The sequence below is a fragment of the Ovis aries genome, chromosome 20, assembly GCF_016772045.2.
Source record: "Ovis aries strain OAR_USU_Benz2616 breed Rambouillet chromosome 20, ARS-UI_Ramb_v3.0, whole genome shotgun sequence".
NCBI lineage: Eukaryota > Metazoa > Chordata > Mammalia > Artiodactyla > Bovidae > Ovis > Ovis aries.
The window spans coordinates 28,107,796-28,126,563 of NC_056073.1; the positions used below are offsets into that span (position 1 = coordinate 28,107,796).

Consider the following 18,768-nt stretch of genomic DNA (forward strand, 5'->3'; position numbering starts at 1 on the left):
CCCCTCATCTTATTTAAAGCTATTTGTTATAAAGTGAAACTTGGCAGCATGCCCCCTCCTACTTTGTTTCTCACACTCTTATTAAACCATTCTTATTTCTGGGGATGATGGTGGTCATGGCAAGATATTCACGGTAGGGATCTAGAGTATGCCTCTAGTGGGGGCTCCTTGGGAGTAGATGTACTTTAGGTGGGAAGAGATTTTCAGAAAATTGAGTGATTGTGGAGCAGTCTCAGTCCTGACTGCCTTAGGCTCTAGCAGGTCTTCTCTGGGTTGGACGGGGGCTGAGGATTGGTTTCTGGGTTGACCCCACACTGCCCACAGTCTGGCTAGTAGAGTGTTCCCCTCTCTGCTTCCTCCATCTCTCTCCCTTCCTTTACTCCTGTCTCACCACCTTAGGTCTCCTTCCCAATCACCTACATGTTTTTCTTGGAGCCTGAAACATGTCCATTGTCTTCCGCTCTAGTCTCTTCTCTTGTTTATAACTGTCTCAAGAACCACTTCCTGCAGAAGCCTTTCTGAACTTAACACCACTTAGCACAGACTGCACTTACAAGGTGTTGCTCACTATAATTATGGGTGAAGTTCTCTGAGGTGGGCACTATTTAACTGGGTAGGAGGGCATTTGTTTGCACTGATTCCCTGCAATGAGAGACCATGTCTTCTTTGTTTGGATGGAATCTCCCGCAGGGCTGAGTCTATGATTTGATTGTCACTTAGGGATATGTCTCATGACAGACACCATGGGGTCTTCCATGGCCTCTTCCACTAGACTGGGATCTTCATACATCTCTTGCCAGCACACGCACTCTTGACTTGGGGATATGGTAAGCCTGAAGATGGGAAAGGTCCTCCCCAAATCTCACTTTCTTATTTTCATCAGCTTAGGAGAAAGCCCAAGGGCCATTTTCCCCTTACTAAACCTGCAGAGTTAAAGGACATGGGGGGTTTTCCCTACAGCACAAGAACCTTTCCTGATGGGAGGAAGGGACCTCCCCATTAACCATGGGCTTCTTAAGGACAAATCTGATGGATTCTTGTAGAGAAATGAACAGCCTGAAGGCTAAACCCTTTCCACTGGGCATTCCCATCCTTGGGCCCTGGGGTAACACTCTCCTCCTTCCCTCCCCGATTGACTCACTGAGCATCTTGCCCTCTCCCCACACCCCCCAGGAGCCTCCTCACTGCCCCTTTCACTTCCTTATTCCTGAGGGTGTAGATGAGTGGGTTGAGGGCGGGTGTGACTACAGTGTAGAAAAGAGAAATGAACTTGCCCCGCCGTTGGTTGTAGCTGTGCGTAGGCTGCAGGTAGGTGTAGATGGCTGAGCCATAGAACAGGCAGACGGCTGTCAGGTGAGACCCACAGGTGCTCATCGCTTTCCTGCGGCTGCCTCTGGTCCTCATGGCCCATATAGCACGGGCCACGCCGCCATAAGAGGCCAGGATGACGGCGGACGGCACCAGCAGGATGAACACGCGGGCAGCAAACATCTGGCGCTCGGTGGAGTCCTGGCCGCCGCCGTCGCAGGCCAGCTGGAGCAGCGCGGGCAGCTCGCAGATGAAGTGGTCTACCCGACCGGGCGCGCACAGCGGCCGCGCGGCCAGGAGCGCGGTTTGCGCGGCAGAGTTGGTGAGGCCACCGAGCCAGGCGGCGCCGGCCAGAGCGTGGCAGAGGCGCGGGGAGGCGAGGCCGGCGTAGCGCAGCGGACGACACACGGCGGCTGCGCGGTCCAGAGCCATCACCGCCAGGAGGACGCACTCGGCCGAGCCCAGCGCCAGCGATGCGCACAGCTGCGCCAGGCAGCCGCCGCGCTCCAGCCTCCACTCCCGGCCGCGCAGGTTGGCCAGCAGGGGTGGCACCACGCTCGTGGTGAAGCCCGCATCCACCAGGGCCAGGTGGCAGAGGAAGTAGTACATGGGCGTGTGTAGTCGCGGCTCGCGCACCGCCAGCAGCACCAGCGCCGAGTTGCCCGTCAGAGTCAGGAGGTAGCAGAGGAGGACGAGGACGAAGAGGACAGGCTGCAGTGAGGGCCAGTCGGAGAAGCCCAGCAGGAGGAAGTGCTCCTCTGTGCTGTGGTTGCCCTAAAGAGGGAAACTCGCAGGTTTGGAAGGACGACACACAGGGCCATGTGTCCCTTACAAGCAAAGGAAAACCCGGACCCTGGGAGGGGGGAGGGGGAACAGATGGCAGCACACACATGCTTAGGTGTCCACTGGAGCTCATTTACAGATCTGAACCCTTAGTTTAGGGAGGCAGCCATATATTAGTATACTCTAGTTATATATTTACCAGAAAATTCTATGAGGAAATAATAGAATCTCCCTCTTAGAGATGAAGAGACTTGGGCTCAGTAAGGTAAAGTATCCCAAGGTCATAGATAAGTGAGTGGTCCTGTACTCAGGACTGTTTGATTTCCAAAATCAGTGTTTTTTTCAGTGGCTTTCCTGCCAGAAGGAGAAATTTTAATTTGTGGTGAACCTCTCTTCTAGGCTGTGTCCAATGTCCATGCCACTCCTGCTTACCAGCTACTGTGATGAGCGTGAAGAACCCAGATGGACACATATATACCAGCCTTTAAATCCAGAGTCATCTGGGTAGAGAAAGACCACTAGGCAGGAGACCTAGGTTTCACCTAGTAGATCTCCCTTTGGCTAATGATGTGATATGGGGACGTCACTTCATTTCCTCCCACCTCAATTTTTTTCTCATGTGAACTATTGAGTATGAACTAAGTGACCTCTGAGGTTCCTGTACTACCTTCCTGGCTCTCATTTTAATAAATATTTTTTTCACTTTAATAAGTATTTTCCAAGCAAAGTAAAAGTGGATGCAAAAGTCTTAACCCTTGAGGTAATGCCGAATTAAATTCAAACCGTACAGAAACCATCATGGTTGTTGTGATGGATAAAAGTCACATAGAAATCTTCCTACTGCATGGTCCCTGACAGGTATCATTATAAAGATAACTTATTTTAAAAATCATATTCACTGTTCTTAAATTATAATCCTATAATTTTTATTGTTCAGAAAAGAACCTTCTTTCCCCTAATACAACATTGTATTTGTATGGTTCTCTCATTTATCTTCATTAAGCAGAACAAGTATTAATGTTTTGATTAACAATAAGGGTTTGGGGGACTTCCCTGGTGGTCCAGGGGCTAAGACTCGGCACTCTCAATGCAGAGACCCTTTGTTCAATCTCTTGTCAGGGAAGCAGATCCCACATGTCACAACTAACAGTTCACACGACACAACAAAAGAGTCCTGCATGCCACAGTGAAGATACTTTATGCTGCAACCGAGACCCGGCACAGCCAAATGTTGGTAAATAAATAAATATAATTAAGAAAAAACACAAGGATTTGGGAGTCAGACTGCTCCTGTTGCATTCTTGCTTCTCTCATTTCTTACCCGAGCAACCTTGGCCAATGTTGTTTAACCTCTCTGTGCTTAAGTTTCCTCACGTGAAAGCAGAATTGGTTAAATAGGTCAAACATGTCAAGCTCTTTCATCAGTTTCTGACAATGTCGTAGATGGTGAATAAATGTTAACTATTAAACTCTATTTCATATCAGGAAATAGGCTTCTAGAGGGTTCCTACACTAGGTAAGGACAAAACTGGTGTGTGAATTTATATCCCTTTTCATATATTCACTCTGACCTTATGTGAAAAGTTAGATAATATTCTTATTTTATATAATAAGAGAGGAGGGCAATAGAGGTTAAATAACTTGCTCAAAGTCCCATAGTTTGTAAATGCCTCTCAGGATTTCAACCCAAATCTGATTAATTCAGGGATCCTTGCTTTTTTAAATGAACCAGGCTCTAATATACTAAGGACTGTGATGGATAAAATTCCTTACAAAGATTTACTTTTATTTCTGGATAATATTATAGTCATATCAAAGATGAAAAAAGTATGAAAGCTGACATTTAGGCTTATGGTTCAATGGTGTTAGGGATGTTGAGTTATAAAAAGTCAAATTTTCTAATTCTGTGGCTACATAGATACACAACAGTTCAGCCAGGCAAGCCTTAAGACACTCTTCTGCAAACCCACCAAACTCTGAAAACAGGCGCACAGTGGTAAAATTGCACAGACATCTTTACTGCAGGTACACACACATTCCCAAACGAGTAGCTCAGACACGTTTGTACACACACACAAACACCCCATAATCCCCCTCAAGCATCCAGAACACAAATATGTTGTAAAAAATATTCTAAGGTGTTCTCACACATCATTTGGTGTTCTAGAATGCACCTTTCATTCATAAGACCATTTTAAAAAAGTGGGATGTGGTAATAAGCCTACCTTCATGTCTTATTCTTTGGCACTGATGTTTAGGCTTTCAGCTAACAGATGAGAGGCTGGTCTCTTGCTCCTGATCTGGAGTCCCTGTGTTTGAAGTGGCCTTTGGAGGGATGAAAGAAAGGCCAAGTCACATGACTGTTATCTCTGGAATGGGTGCCTGAGATCACAGCAGTCACCTTAGGGAAGAAGACTCAGGGTGGGTGCTTCTTGCTGGTCAGCAGAGGAATGAATAGAATGTCCTGGGGCAAGAAACCCCCTAAGTCCTGGGATACACTGAGATCCAGGTAGAGGTGGTGATGCGGGTTCCTGGAGAACCCTGTAGTGAGGTGTAGACAAGGCGAAGACCTGACCCTTGTGGTGATGGCGAATCAGTATTGGTGGTGGCAGCAAAGATGTCTTTCCTTAAAAATGCTTTTTAAAGAATGAAAAAAAGCCCGCGTCTCATTTTATTAGGTTTGATTCCTACGTGTTCAAAACAAAAAAAAGAAGCATAAAAATGTTTTTTAAAAAAATAGAAAAAAGTCTGCATCCCAATTTATGTGTTTAAATTAAAACAAAGCATAAAAATGTTTTTAATTTTTAACTGGTTTAGGATTTCATTCTCTGTTGGGTGACCTTCAGCCAGCTGTTCAACCTCAGTGATTCTTGGTGTCACCGTCTGTAAAAGGTAGGTAGCAACCCTGACTCGTGGGAGATGTTATACATTTAATGAGGTCATCCTCAGTTTTAAACACAGGTTCGGCTCTCACTTCATCAGCTTTACCCCCCACACTCCTCAGTGCTGTTATTTCCCACCTCACCCACTTTGCTTTCCTTTGAAACACACACATCTGTATGTACCACTTTACATCCGCACCAACAGCACACCAGGGTTCTCTTCCCCACATCCTCACCGACACTTGTTATCTCTCTTGTCTTTTTGAGGATAGCTGTTGTAATAAGTGTAAGGTGATATCTCACTGTGCTTTTTTGGGGGGAAGTTCTGTGATGGGTCTTAGTTGTGGTGTGCTGGGTCTCTATTTGTGGCACTCAAGGTTAGTTTCTCTGAGGCATGTGGGATCTTAGTTCCCAGGCCAGGGACTGAATCCGTGTTTCCTGTATTGAAAGGCAGATTCTCACTGGACCACCAGGGAAGTCCAATCCCCTCTCATTGTGGTTCTGAGTTGCATTTCCCTGATGGCTAGTGACGTCAAGCACCTTTTCATGTTTCTGGTAGCCCTTTTTTATGACTTTGGAAAAAACATCTATTCAGATCCTTTGTCCACTTTTTAATCAGATTTTTTTCTTCCTGAAAAATATCTGTTCAAGTCCTTTGACAATTATTTAATTGAATTTATTTTGCTAGTGAGTTGTATATGTTTTTGTTTGGAATATTAACCCCTTATCAGATAATATGGTTTACAAATATTTTCTCTTATTCTGTGAGCTGCCTCTTTTGGGGGCCTAGTGAAGATGCTTGAACCCAGAAACCTTCACCATGGTCCCTTTGATCTTCTTTCCATGTCTCTCAGGATCTTTCAGAGTCCTTGTATTCATCTTGAAATTAACTTAAATGATTCCTGCCTCAATAAGAGTGTTGGAAGGTTGGAGAAGTATGTGACTTTCTCCAGTGCCTCCTCTCCCCAGATAGAGCCAGTAGTCTGAGGTCTGGCATTCAAGGCTTCTGAGAATCCAGCCTCAAGTTTCCAGGCCCAACATGTGTTCTACTTTTTCTCACATAAACTTGCTGCCCTGGTGGGGTTGGGTGACTCTTTGTGCATCCCCACCTCTGTATCTTCGCTTGAAAGAATGCCCTCCTTGTCCCCTTGCAGCAACCTCATTCCTCCCCACCCCTCCAGCTTCAAAACAAGCATCACCTCCTCCAGGAAGCCTTTCCAAGCTTCTTCTCATTTCCCACAGCCTTTAGAATTTGCAAAAACAAACCATCTTTTTTCACCTTCTGCTTTTCGTTTCATTATAGGGCTTCCCTGTTGGTCCAGTGGTTAGGAATCTGCCTGCCAATTCAGGGGCCTTGGGTTCAATCCCTGGTCCAACATCTCTGGGGGACCCAGAGCTCCTGTTTCTCAGCCCCATGGCACCTGAGTTTCTCCCACTTTCCTCGCCTCTTCCCTAGTTGACCCTTACAGTGACAGCACATACCCTAGAGAGAAAGAGAGGCTGCCAGGGAACAGAGTGAGCACCCACTCATGTTTTCTGGACTGAGCTGAAGCCTTTGTCTCTATTCCTCTCCCACTCCTGCTTCCTACATCTCTTTCCTGGCCCCCAAGGGAGATCCTCTCCTGCCAGACTCTCCAGTCCCTCCCTGGGACCCTGATCTGTGAATCCCAGAGAGCCTGGGGAGGAGGTGAAGCAGGGGGATCTGGGCGTGCAGGCTGGGGAGGTGAGATCCATGGGTGAGTGCGCTGCTACTTAGCTCCTAAGCTCCTAAAAGAGGCTGGCCCAGGGAGCCCAGACACCAATTTCCCTTTGAGCTAGTGAGTTTTCCTCTGGGCTTTTGTGGTGGTCCTTCTCTTTCTCCACCAGTGGGTCACCCTGCCTGCACCCCTCCTTTTCCCATCCCAGTCACCTCCCACTTCAGTTCTGCAGAGTGAGGGGAGGAGGCCACTTCCGGAGCTGATGCCTAGGGGTGGGGTGCACTTTAGAGAGTGGGTCCTCTGGGGATGGGAAAGTTATGGGAAAGTCTGGGGAGAGGCAGGGAAGAGGAAGCCTGAGGGAAAGGGAAGTGGGAGGTAAAGAGGAGGGCCAGGGGTTGTTGTGGGCAAGGGCAGGATCCGAGAATAGAGCAGGATGTGAATAGGGGTGATAGCTCCTAGGTGTCAGGTTCAGGGAGGCAGAATGGAGTAGGGGGTGATACCCTCAAGAATGGGATCTCTAATGGCCTCCCCAGCTTAACTTTTCCCTATCTTCATCCTCCACAGACTAACTGTGACGTCCGTGCAGGTTGCAACTGGGGTTCAGGGGAGAATGTGGCCTCTTGACTTCCCCCTTGTCTTTTCTTCTACTTCTTCCTCTTTCCTACTTTAGTGGCGACTCTGTGTTCCTTTTCCTTTTTGCTCTTTGGGCTAGTACTCAGCCCTCACTTTCCTTTTACTCCATCTCACTGCCTGACTGTTTTAATTTTCTCTGAACCCAAAGCTCTGACTTGTCTTATGATGAAACCAGGTGGGAGGGATTCATTCATTTGTTCATTCAGCATGTATGCAGAGGCAAGATCACAATGGCCAGAGAACTTGGTTGGGCCAAAGGAGACCTAGGATTCTGGTTCTGCACTAGGTAGCTTTGTGACCATGGACGCCTTTAAATCTCTGTATGCCTTTGTTTTCTCATCTTCCAAATGATGGGATTAGACCAGATAAGCCCATTTTTCTGCTCAGATGCTCTATTGACTCCTTGATGCTGAACTTCTGTTTATTAAGCAGTGCTGGCCACCTAATTCATTCGGTCCCATTGGTTCAGGTCACTCTGCCTTTATCTGCTCCTTAAGCCACCCTCCTCCCTATGTCTTTGAACCTTGCTTCCTCTTCATATTTGAATGTCTTTTCTTGTCCTTCAGCCCTTATGGAGCTCATTCTTGGGCTCACATGCTATTCCAGGGTTGCTGACATTTGAGGAGGTGGCTGTGAGTTTCTTCTGGGAAGAGTGAGGGTGTCTGGACTCTGTTTTCCTTGTAGACCTCCTCATCCTGGAATGGTCATTCTGCATGTCTCCCCCCGACCCCCCACCCCCACCCGTATGGCGTCTCATCTGCTGGGTTTATATGCAGCTTACAGCTCTCTATGAGTCTTTTAAGAGTTTCATGTGTAAGTACTTCACAGTCCTAATGCCCAGATCTCATTGTATTTTAATCCTTACTTTGCTCACTTGGGTGGGTGAAAGGAGAAACTCCAGCCTAAGAGGGTTCTTGCGAAAGTTTAGGAAAGTATCCTTGAATAAACACTTCTCAAATTGTTGGATGTGAGAAATGGAATATTTCCTGCCATATTAGTGAACAATGATGTCACAGTCCACAGTGGTCAGCGATTCCAGACCTCCAATCTGAGCCTAAAGGCACTCAGGAAGGAGAAGACTATCTGAGATCTAATAGCCATCAGGTTGCAGCCACTCCCTACAGTGAGCCCGAGGGAGCTCAGGATGTGAAAAACATAAGATGCTGGCCCTGGATAGCTGAGATGGATATGAAAGGAATGATTTCAGTTAGCCCAGATTCTTTCTTGCGTCCTCCATACATAGAAAAGTGCTAAATTCCTTAACTTGAGATATCTGACTTTCTTTGATTAACAATAGTCTTTTGATCAATCTGATTTCAGTGTTGACCATCTGGTGATGTCCATGAATAGAGTCTTCTCTTGTGTTATTGAAAGAGGGTGTTTGCTATGACAAGTGCATTCTCTTGGCAAAACTCTATTAGCCTTTGCCCTGCTTCATTCCGTACTCCAAGGCCAAATTTGCCTGTTACTTCAGATGTTTCTTAACTTCCTACTTTTGCATTCCAGTCCCCTATAATGTAAAGGACATCTTTTTTGGGTGTTAGTTCGAAAAGGTCTTGTAGGTCTTCATAGAACCGTTCAACTTCAGGTTCTTCAGTGTTACTGGTTGGGGCATAGACTTGGATTACCATGATATTGATTGATTTGCCTTGGAAACGAACAGAGATCATTCTGTCGTTTTTGAGATTGCATCCAAGTACTGCATTTTGGACTCTCTTGTTGACCATGATGGCTACTCCATTTCTTCTAAGGGATTCCTGCCCACAGTAGTAGATATAATGGTCATCTGAGTTAAATTCACCCATTCCAATCCATTTTAGTTTGCTGATTCCTAGAATGTTGATGTTTGCTCTTGCCATCTCCTGTTAGACCACTTCCAATTTGCCTTGATTCACGGACCTGACATTCCAGGTTCCTATGCAATTTTGCTCTTTACAGCATAAGACCTTGCTTCTATCACCAGTGACATCCACAGCTGGGTATTGTTTTTGCTTTGGCTCCATCCCTTCATTCTTTCTGGAGTTATTTCTCCACTGATCTCCAGTAGTGTGTTGGGCACCTACTGACATGGGGAGTTCCTCTTTCAGTATCCTATCATTTTGCCTTTTCATACTGTTCATGGGGTTCTCAAGGCAAGAATACTGAAGTGGTTTGCCATTCCCTTCTCCAGTGGACCACATTCTGTCAGACCTCTCCACCATGACCCACCCATCCTGGGTGGCCCCACGGGCATGGCTTAGTTTCATTGAGTTAGACAAGGCTGTGGTCCTAGTGGGATTAGATTGACTAGTTTTCTGTGAGTATGGTTTCAGTGTGTCTGCTGTCTGATGCCCTCTTACAACATCTACCATCTTACTTGGGTTTCTCTTACCTTGGGCGTGGGGTATCTCTTCACGGCTGCTCCAGCAAAGCACAGCTGCTGCTCCTTACCTTGGATGAGGGGTATCTCCTCACCACCACCCTTCCTGACCTTCAATGTGGGATAGCTCCTCTAGGCCCTACTGTGCGCACACAGCCACTGCTCCTTGGACGTGGGGTGGCTCCTCCCGGCCGCTGCCCCTGACCTCGGACGTGGGGTAACTCCTCTTGGCTGCCACCCTTCGGGCATGGGGTCCTCCTGGCTTCTGCACCTGACCTCAGATGTAGCGTAGCTCCTCTCAACCATGCTTAGTTTGCCGGTCGCAGCCGCCTGTGCTTAGTGCGCTGGTCAGGGCCACTGTGCTTAGTGCACCGGTCGCAGCCGCCTATTCAGGTATGACCTAAATCAAATCCCTTATGATTATACAGTGGAAGTGAGAAATAGATTTAAGGGACTCGATCTGATAGATAGAGTGCCTTATGAACTATGGATGGAAGTTCCTGACATTGTACAGGAGACAGGGATCAAGACCATCCGCATGGAAAAGATATGCAAAAAAGCAAACTGTCTGTCTGAGGAGGCCTACAGATAGCTGTGAAAAGAAGAGAAGCAAAAAGCAAAGCAGAAAAAGAAAGATATAAGCATCTGAATGCAAAGTTCCAAAGAATAGCAAGGAGAGATAAGGAAGCCTTCCTCAGTGATCAATGCAAAGAATTAGAGGAAAACAACAGAATGGGAAAGACTAGAGATCTCCTCAAGAAAATTAGAGATACCAAGGGAATATTTCAGCAAAGATGGGCTCGATAAAGGACAGAAATGGTATGGACCTAAGAGAAGCAGAAGATTTTAAGAAGAGGTGGCAAGAATACACAGAAGAACTGTACAAAAAAGATCTTCATAACCAAGATAATCATGATGGTGTGATCACTCACCTAGAACCAGACATCCTGGAATGTGAAGTCAAGTGGGCCTTAGGAAGCATCACTATGAACAAAGCTAGTGGAGGTGATGGAATTCCAGTTGAGCTATTTCAAATCCTGAAAGATGATTCTGTGAAAGTGCTGCACTCAATATGCCAGCACATTTGGAAAACTCAGCAGTGGCCACAGGACTGGAAAAGGTCAGTTTTCATTCCAATCCCAAAGAAAGGCAATGCCAAAGAATGCTCAAACTACTGCACAATTGCGTCGTCTCACACACTAGTAAAGTGATGCTCAAAATTCTCCAAGCCGGTTTTCAGCAATACGTGAACCATGAACTTCCAGATGTTCTCCCTGGTTTTAGAAAAAGCAGAGGAACCAGAGATCAAATTGCCAACATCTGCTGGATCATCAAAAAAAGCAAGAGAGTTCCTGTAAAACATCTATTTCTGCTTTATTGACTATGCCAAAGCCTTGACTGTGTGGATCACAACACACTGTGGAAAATTCTGAAAGACATGGCAATACCAGACCTCTGGGAATGTAGACTCTTCGAACTCCACTGGAGGACTTCATCTTGCACAGGAAACTTGGCTTCAGATTGGGAGTGGTCACTGATGGTCTTCACTCTGTCCCTGAGTGGGCAGCGAAGCTCTTCAATTCCCCTTGCTCAGACTGGACCTTTACCAGGACAACGAAGGACAGAAGACAATAACCTAGAGCACTTGCTACCATTTGCATCCTTTATTTCCCCTTCTTATTGCTCCCACCCTTCAATGCTTGCCTGATCCTCCTTGTCCATTACAACAAGCTATGTCACTTCCTTTTTTGATATTTTCCAGGTTATAAGGCAAGAAAAACTGTCCTATTGCTTTGTGAAAATAATTCTTATCAATCCCAAAATATTGCCTATTTCTTGTCCATATAAAGTCAGTCAGACATCAAAATTCACTGCAATTTTGAATTGACATATATACACCGTTATTCCTATGTATAAAACAAATACCTAATGAGAACTTACTGTATAGCTCAGGGAACTCTACTCAGTGCTTTTTGGTGAACTAAATGTGAAGAAAATCCAAAAAACTAGGGGCTTTATTTGCACATATATCTGATTGACTTTGCTGAACAGCAGAAAGTAACACAACATTGTAAAGACACTATGTGATTTGAGTGTGTGCCTGCTCAGTCATGTCTGACTCATAGTGACCCTATGTGCATGGGATTTTCTAGGCAAGAATACTGGAGTGGGTTGCCATTTCCTTCTGCAGGGGATCTTCCCAACCCAGAAATGGAATCTGTATCTCTTGTGCCTCCTGCACTGCCAGACAGATTCTTTATCACTGAACCACCTGGGAAGCCACCTGGGAAGACATTATACTCCAATAAAAATTTTAAAAAGATTGAATACAATTGCAAAATATCCAAAGATTGACACCGGATTTCCAGAGACTTTCTTAGGCTTGAAACCTAATAAAATGCTTACAGTGAAAGAGGAAACAGACAGAGCTGGACTCCATCTTAGGCCAGGCTGTGAACATTAGGCTACATGCATGGTCACCCTCCCAATGGACTCTGAACTTGGTGCCCGGTATCTATAGAAGTGGCATACCAATGGGAAACCAGATCCCCTGGATAAAAGAGCCTCAGGACTTGTACTTGGACTCTCCGGTGCCTAAAAGAATATGCTAATTATCTCTGTAACAGAACAAAGTCGTAAATTCTATTATGTTTATCGGGATATGACTACAGTCCTATTGATAAATGTCCACTGTTTATCTAGTCTTGTGACACAGGAATCATGGGCTAACTTTGATTGTATCTCTCTTTTACCTTGTCCAGAGTAGTTTCAAAGAATTTGGGAAGATGGGTTTGAGCAAGTACACTTAGGGTATATAAGGTTTTCACAAAAACTGGTCAGGGTCCTTGGCTAAGAGGAGACTCTGGCTTGGGCCTGCCAGTATAATAAACTGCACTCCACTATTTGCATTGTCCTTCTGAGTGAGTTTGTCTCCCAGAAGGCGTGGCTACAACAGTACCACATACCCTACCAGTGAACCCTGCAAGGTCTCAATGCAAGAGGACTCAGGAGTCTAATGACCAGGTCCTCTTCACAGAAACTTTCTTCACATTGGGTAGGTATCTATGCCCATCTCCTTCCCTTCCAGATGTCTTCCTGGCCACCCCATCTCCCCAGCACTGTCCCTCATGTACCCCTGAGAGTTCTGCCATGTCTCAGAGGTACCCTCTCTTTCCCTTCTACAGTATCGAATCCTCACTTATGAAACTGGTGGCAGCCATCTCTGCACTCAAGATAGTAGAAACAGGAGAGAGAGCAAAGGAGCTGGCCTCCCATTTATAGAAGCAGCTAAGTTGGAAATCCCCTGCCTGCCTGCTGTTTGTATCAGGCTTTCCTGGACCCATTGTTCTTGCAAGTGCTTTCACTTTCTCTACAGAGGATTCTGTAAGCAGAAATGTCATCTAATCAAGCCTGTCGCCTCTCAGCCAATCCACTGCCCTCCTTGTTCTTAAAGTGACATAACCCTTTTGTGTTGGAAATTGTTGCGTGCTTAACCACCCACCACTCTCAATCCTGACTTCTATGTAGCCCTTGACCCTCAGTGGCTGGAAGAATTTGAACATTGGTGGTCCTCTCCAGTGCTTTTAAGAACCCTACCGGCCCATGACCCTTCTTCCTCCTACCAGTATTTAGGGGTCTTTCTGAGAGGAAGAGTGCCTTGGACATGACAGTGAGAGTTGCTGTGGGTGATGTGACCAGGAGCAGCCTGTTCACACCAGCCTGACAGAATGTGTGAAATACACCGGGAGAAGCAGACATAAGACACATAACCCTGCACTGAGAAGAGACATGATTCCTGTCCAGGGATGCCACCTGCTGAATTAACTTGGGCAAATCTGTTCATCTCCCAAGATGTTGGTATTCTGGTCTATAAATGACATGATTGGAGAGAACTCCTAAGGGAGTTCAGGCTCAAGAAACTTTCTTTATATACTGTCCATTACAAAGAATTTTAGATTTCTGAATCTTGAGCTTCCTAGCACTCTTTGTCTCCTGTCTGAGAACCTGCAAACCAAATCCACTACCTGAGAACTATCCAGAACTACCAGTCAAACGCTGACTCTCACCTTCTAGATGTGAAAAGAATCACATATCCACTCTCACACCATAGTTCCTCTACTTCCTGGCCTTCCTGGAGACTCACTAGTGTCATCTCACACGTTCCTAAGGTGTTTCTTACTCTGTGCCTGTTTGGATTTGGATCAGAATAACAAGGGAGTCCATAAACTGTGTGTTCTCCTGGAATTTTTTCCCCTTACCCCGATCTCCTAACTTCCCAGATTAATCTCTTCTCTCTTCCTAAGGCTCAGGACATTTCTATACCCTCATCTCCACTTTTCTGAGAGTGATTACTAAAAGTTCCTCCTAAAGTTCAATGTAAAAAGTCTTCAGAAATGCCAGGTATTCATCATTGTTTGCTGTGTTTCAGTGACCCTTTAGTGTACCTTCACTCCCTGACACGTTTCAAATGATCCCATTTCACTTCCAGCTCTTTCCATCCTGGAGAATATGATTTTACAGAAGTGTCCGTGTAATGAAAGCAATGGGAGCTGAGAACTCATTCCAATACTTTCAAAACCTTACCATAAATCATGTTCTCCTCTTTGAAGCTCTCACTAGAGAGAGAATCAAGTTGGAAAACCTAATACTTATTTAAGTGTATTTTGGGCATGTGTGGGTAAAGACATATATTCTGAAACACACAGAATAAATATGAAGGGGGAAGAATGCCTGACGGAATCAAGTGCAGGATTAAAGTTGCAAGATATAAAATTAACACACAGAAATCTCTTGCATTCCTATACTCTAACAATGAGAAAACAGAAAGAGAAATTAAGGAAACAATTCCATTCACCATTGCATTGAAAAGAATAAAATACATACGAATATATCTACCTAAAGAAACAAAAGACCTATATATAGAAAACTATAAAACATTGATGAAAGAAATCAAAGAGGACACAAATAGATGGAGAAATATACCAGTTCATGGATTGGAAGAATCAATATAGTGAAAATGAGTATACTACCCAAAGCAATCCTTAGATTCAAAGCAATCCCTATCAAGCTACCAATGGTATTTTTCAGAGAACCAGAGCAAATAATTTCACAATTTGTATGGAAATACCAAACACCTCGAATAGCCAAAGCAATCTTGAGAAAGAAGAATGGAGCTGGAGGAATCAGCTTGCCTGACTTCAGGCTATACTACAAAGCTACAGTCATCAAGAGAGTATGGTACTGGCACAAAGACAGAAACAAAGATCAATGGAACAAAATAGAAAGCCCAGAGATAAATCTACACACCTATGGACACCTTATCTTTGCCCAATGAAGCAAGAACATACAGTGGAGAAAAGACAATCTCTTTAACAAGTGGTGTTGGGAAAACTGGTCAACCACTTGTAAAGGAATGAAACTAGAACACTTTCTAACACCATACACACACACACAAAACTCAAAATGGATTAAAGATCATGTTGTGGGGAGGGAGGTGGGAGGGGGGTTCATGTTTGGGAACGCATGTAAGAATTAAAGATTTTAAAATTAAAAAAAAAAAAAAAAGAAAGACAGACCTACAAAAAAAAAAAAAAAAAAAGATCTAAATGTAAGACCAGAAACTATAAAACTCCTAGAGGAAAACATAGGCAAAACACTCTCCAACATAGATCACAGCAGGATCTTCTATAACCCACCTCCCAGAGTAATGGAAATAAAATAAAAAATAAACTCATGGGACCTAATTAAACTTAAAAGTTTTTGGACAACGAAGGAAACCATAAGCAAGGTGAAAAGACAGCCTTCAGAGTGGGAGAAAATAATAGCAAAAGAAGCAACTGACAAAGAATTCATCTAAAAAATATACAAGCAATTCCTGTAGCTCAATTCCAGAAAAATAAATGACCCAATCAAATAATGGGTCAAAGAGCGAAACAGGTATTTCTCCAAAGAAGACATACAGATGGCTAACAAACACATGAAAAGATGCTCAACATCACTCTTAATCAGAGAAGTGCAAATCAAAACCACAATGAGGTACCATCTCACACCGGCCAGAATGGCTGTGATCCAAAAGTCTACAAACAATAAATGCTGGAGAGGGTGTGGAGAAAAGGGAACCCTCTTACACTGTTGGTGGGAATGCAAACTAGTACAGCCACTATGGAGAACAGTGTGGAGATTCCTTAAAAACTGGAAATAGAACTGCCTTATGACCCAGCAATCCCACTGTCGGGCATGCACACTGAGGAAAGCAGAATTGAAAGAGACTCATGTACCCCAATGTTCATTGCAGCACTGTTTATAATAGCCAGGACATGGAAGCCACCTGGATGTCCTAGAGCAGACAAATGGATAAGAAAGCAGTGGTACATATACACAATGGAATATTACTCATCCATTAAAAAGAATACATTTGAATCAGTTCTAATGAGGTGGTTGAAACTGGAGCCTATTATAGAGAGTGAAGTAAGTCAGAAAAAAACACCAGTACAGTATACTAACATATATATATGCGATTTAGAAAGACGGTAATGATAACCCTATATGTGAGACAGCAAAGAGACACAAATGTAAAGAACAGTCGTTTGGACTCAGCGGGAGAAGGTGAGGGTGGGATGATTTGACAAAATAGCATTGAAACATGTATATTATCAGATGTGAAAGAGATTGCCATACCAGGTTCGAGGCATGAGACAGAGTGCTCAGGGCTGGTGCACTGGGATGACCCAGAGGGATGGGATGGGGAGGGATGGTGAAGGGAAGATGGGGAACACATGTACACCCATGGCTGATTCATGGCAATGTATGGCAAAAACCACTGCAAAACAACAAGAACAACAAAGTAATGGGAGTTGAGAACTCACTCCAATACTTTAAAAAACTTAGCATAAATCATGTTCTCCTCTTTTTAAGTTCTCACTAGAGAGAGAATCAAGTTGGAAAACCTAATACTTATTTGAGCGTATTTCGTGTGTGTATAGGAAAGACATATATTCTGAAAGACACAGAATAATTATGAAGGGGGAAGAATGTCTGATGGAATCGAGTGGAAACCTTGACCTGCCTTTTCTCCCTTCAGATACATCTCCAGGTTCCTATTGTCCCTGAGTTTAGAAGACAAGATTATGACCTTGGGCTGAAGCACAGCAGCACCCTCCCTGAGTTCACTGTCCAATAGGATTGAGGAATTCTGAATCCTCACCAGTGTCCAGGCAGAAAAGCTCAGGTCAGGTTGAGGGTGATCTGGAAAGAGAAAGTCCTGCAGCAGGACAGGGATTGGGGATGGGAGCAGAGAGATTTAAAGTTTGTCTGTCTGAACTAGTGTGTGTCTATGTAATCACAGAATTAGGTGATTTGACTTTTTATAACTCTACATGTCTAGAACCATGGGTCTATAAGCCTGAATGTCATCTCTTGCATTTATTCATTTCCAGTATGACTATAAAATCATCAAATCACTGGACCAAGGTGGTTCTATTAGGTGAAATCCAGGTCTCCTGACTGATATTTTTTTCCTGTTACAAACGTGCCCATATGTGTTGCTCATGATTGTCACACTAGATGGTAAAGAGGAGTGGTATGGACATTGGACATAACCTGGAAGAGAGACTCACCACAGATTAAAATTCAGCATTCACCGGTATATTGGCTGTATTCATGGGAGTAAAGCACCTGAATCAAAAAGTGACAGTTCTGATCTACCCCGTGTTGGTTATACTAACCTGGAGCATTTAATCTATGTTAAGGCACTTTTTTACATGCTTCCAAAGAAGGGGGTTGCGGGGCTCAAAAAAGAAATCTGTCTTCAAATATCTGAAGGGCTATCGTGTGAGAGGAAGTTTAGCTTTCTACTTTCTACTTGGCCCCTAGGAATACACCAGAAACAGGGAAGCAGCGAAAGTGTACTGGTTCGGAAATCAAACAGGTCTGAGTACATGTCCAAAGCACCACTCAGTGACTATGAACTTTGGACGCTTTATCTTATAGAGCCCAATATGTTTATCTTTAGGAGGGAGATTCTATTTTCCTTACAGAATTTTCTGGCAAATACGTCAATGACCCCATAGACGGTAGCCCACCAGGCTCCCCCATCCCTGGGATTCTCCAGGCAAGAACACTGGAGTGGGTTGCCATTTCCTTCTCTAATGCATGAAAGTGAAAAGTGAAAGTGAAGTCGCTCAGTAATATCCGACTCTTCGCGACCCCATGGACTGCAGCCCACCAAGCTCCTCCGTCCATGGGATTTTCCAGGCAAGAGTACTGGAGTGGGGTGCCATTGCCGGACACGACTGACGCGACTTAGCAGCAGCAGCAGGGTATCCTCATACATGGCTGTTTCCTGAACTAAGGATTCAGATCTGTAAATGAGCTCCCATGGACACCTAAGCATGTGTGTGCTGCCATCCATTTCCCCTCTGCACTCCCATCCCTTTGCTTGTAAGGGATACATCACCCTGTGTGTGTCGTCCTTCCAAAGCTTCTGCAAGTTTGCCCTTTAGGGCAACCACAGCACAGAGCTCTTCCTCCTTCTGGGCTCTTCCGATGGACGCTCCCTGCAGCCTGTCCTCTTTGCCCTCATCCTCCTCTGTTACCTCCTGACTCTAAGGGGCAACTTGGTGCTGGTGCTGCTGGCGGTGAGTGGCCATGTACTGCTTCCTCTGCCACCTGGCCCTGGTGGATGTGCGCTTCACCACGAGTGTGGTGCCTCCCCTGCTGGCCATCCTGCGCGGTCGGGTGCTGAGGCTGGAGCCGGCTGGGTGCCTGGTGCAGCTCTGCGCATCGCTGGCTCTGGGCTTGGCTGAGTGTGTCTCCCAGGCAATGCTGGCTCTGGATCATGTGGCTGCTCGTGCCCTCTGCTGTGATCCTGGCCTACCTGGCAGCACGGCCCATGCTGTTGTGGCATGAGGGCCAGAGGCAGCCGCAGGAAAGCGGTGGGCACCTGTGGGTCCCCCCTGAGAGCCATCTGACTGTTCTGTGGATCCCTCCTCTGCAGCTACCTGAAACCCATGCACAGCTACAACCAGTGGCAGGCAAGTTCATTTCTCTTTTTTACACTGTCACGCACCCCCCCTCAACCCACTCCTCTCCACCCTCAGGAATAAGG

General features: G+C 45.2%; 1 protein-coding gene and 1 pseudogene across 1 annotated transcript; one reads left to right on the plus strand and one right to left on the minus strand.

The window, feature by feature from the left end:
* Positions 1-51: 51 nt before the first annotated feature.
* On the minus strand, positions 52-2,217 carry LOC101111587 (putative olfactory receptor 2I1). The gene has a single exon (XM_027958566.3). The coding sequence runs from the start codon at positions 1,915-1,917 to the stop codon at positions 1,138-1,140; it is 780 nt and encodes a 259-aa protein (XP_027814367.2). The 5' UTR covers positions 1,918-2,217; the 3' UTR covers positions 52-1,137.
* LOC121817354 (putative olfactory receptor 2I1) lies at positions 1,916-18,569 on the plus strand (annotated as a pseudogene).
* Positions 18,570-18,768: the final 199 nt, after the last annotated feature.

Coding starts and splice junctions, on each gene's coding strand:
- LOC101111587 (XM_027958566.3), bottom strand. CDS start 1,917: ATGTACTACTTCCTCTGCCACCTGGCCCTGGTGGATGCGGGCTTCACC.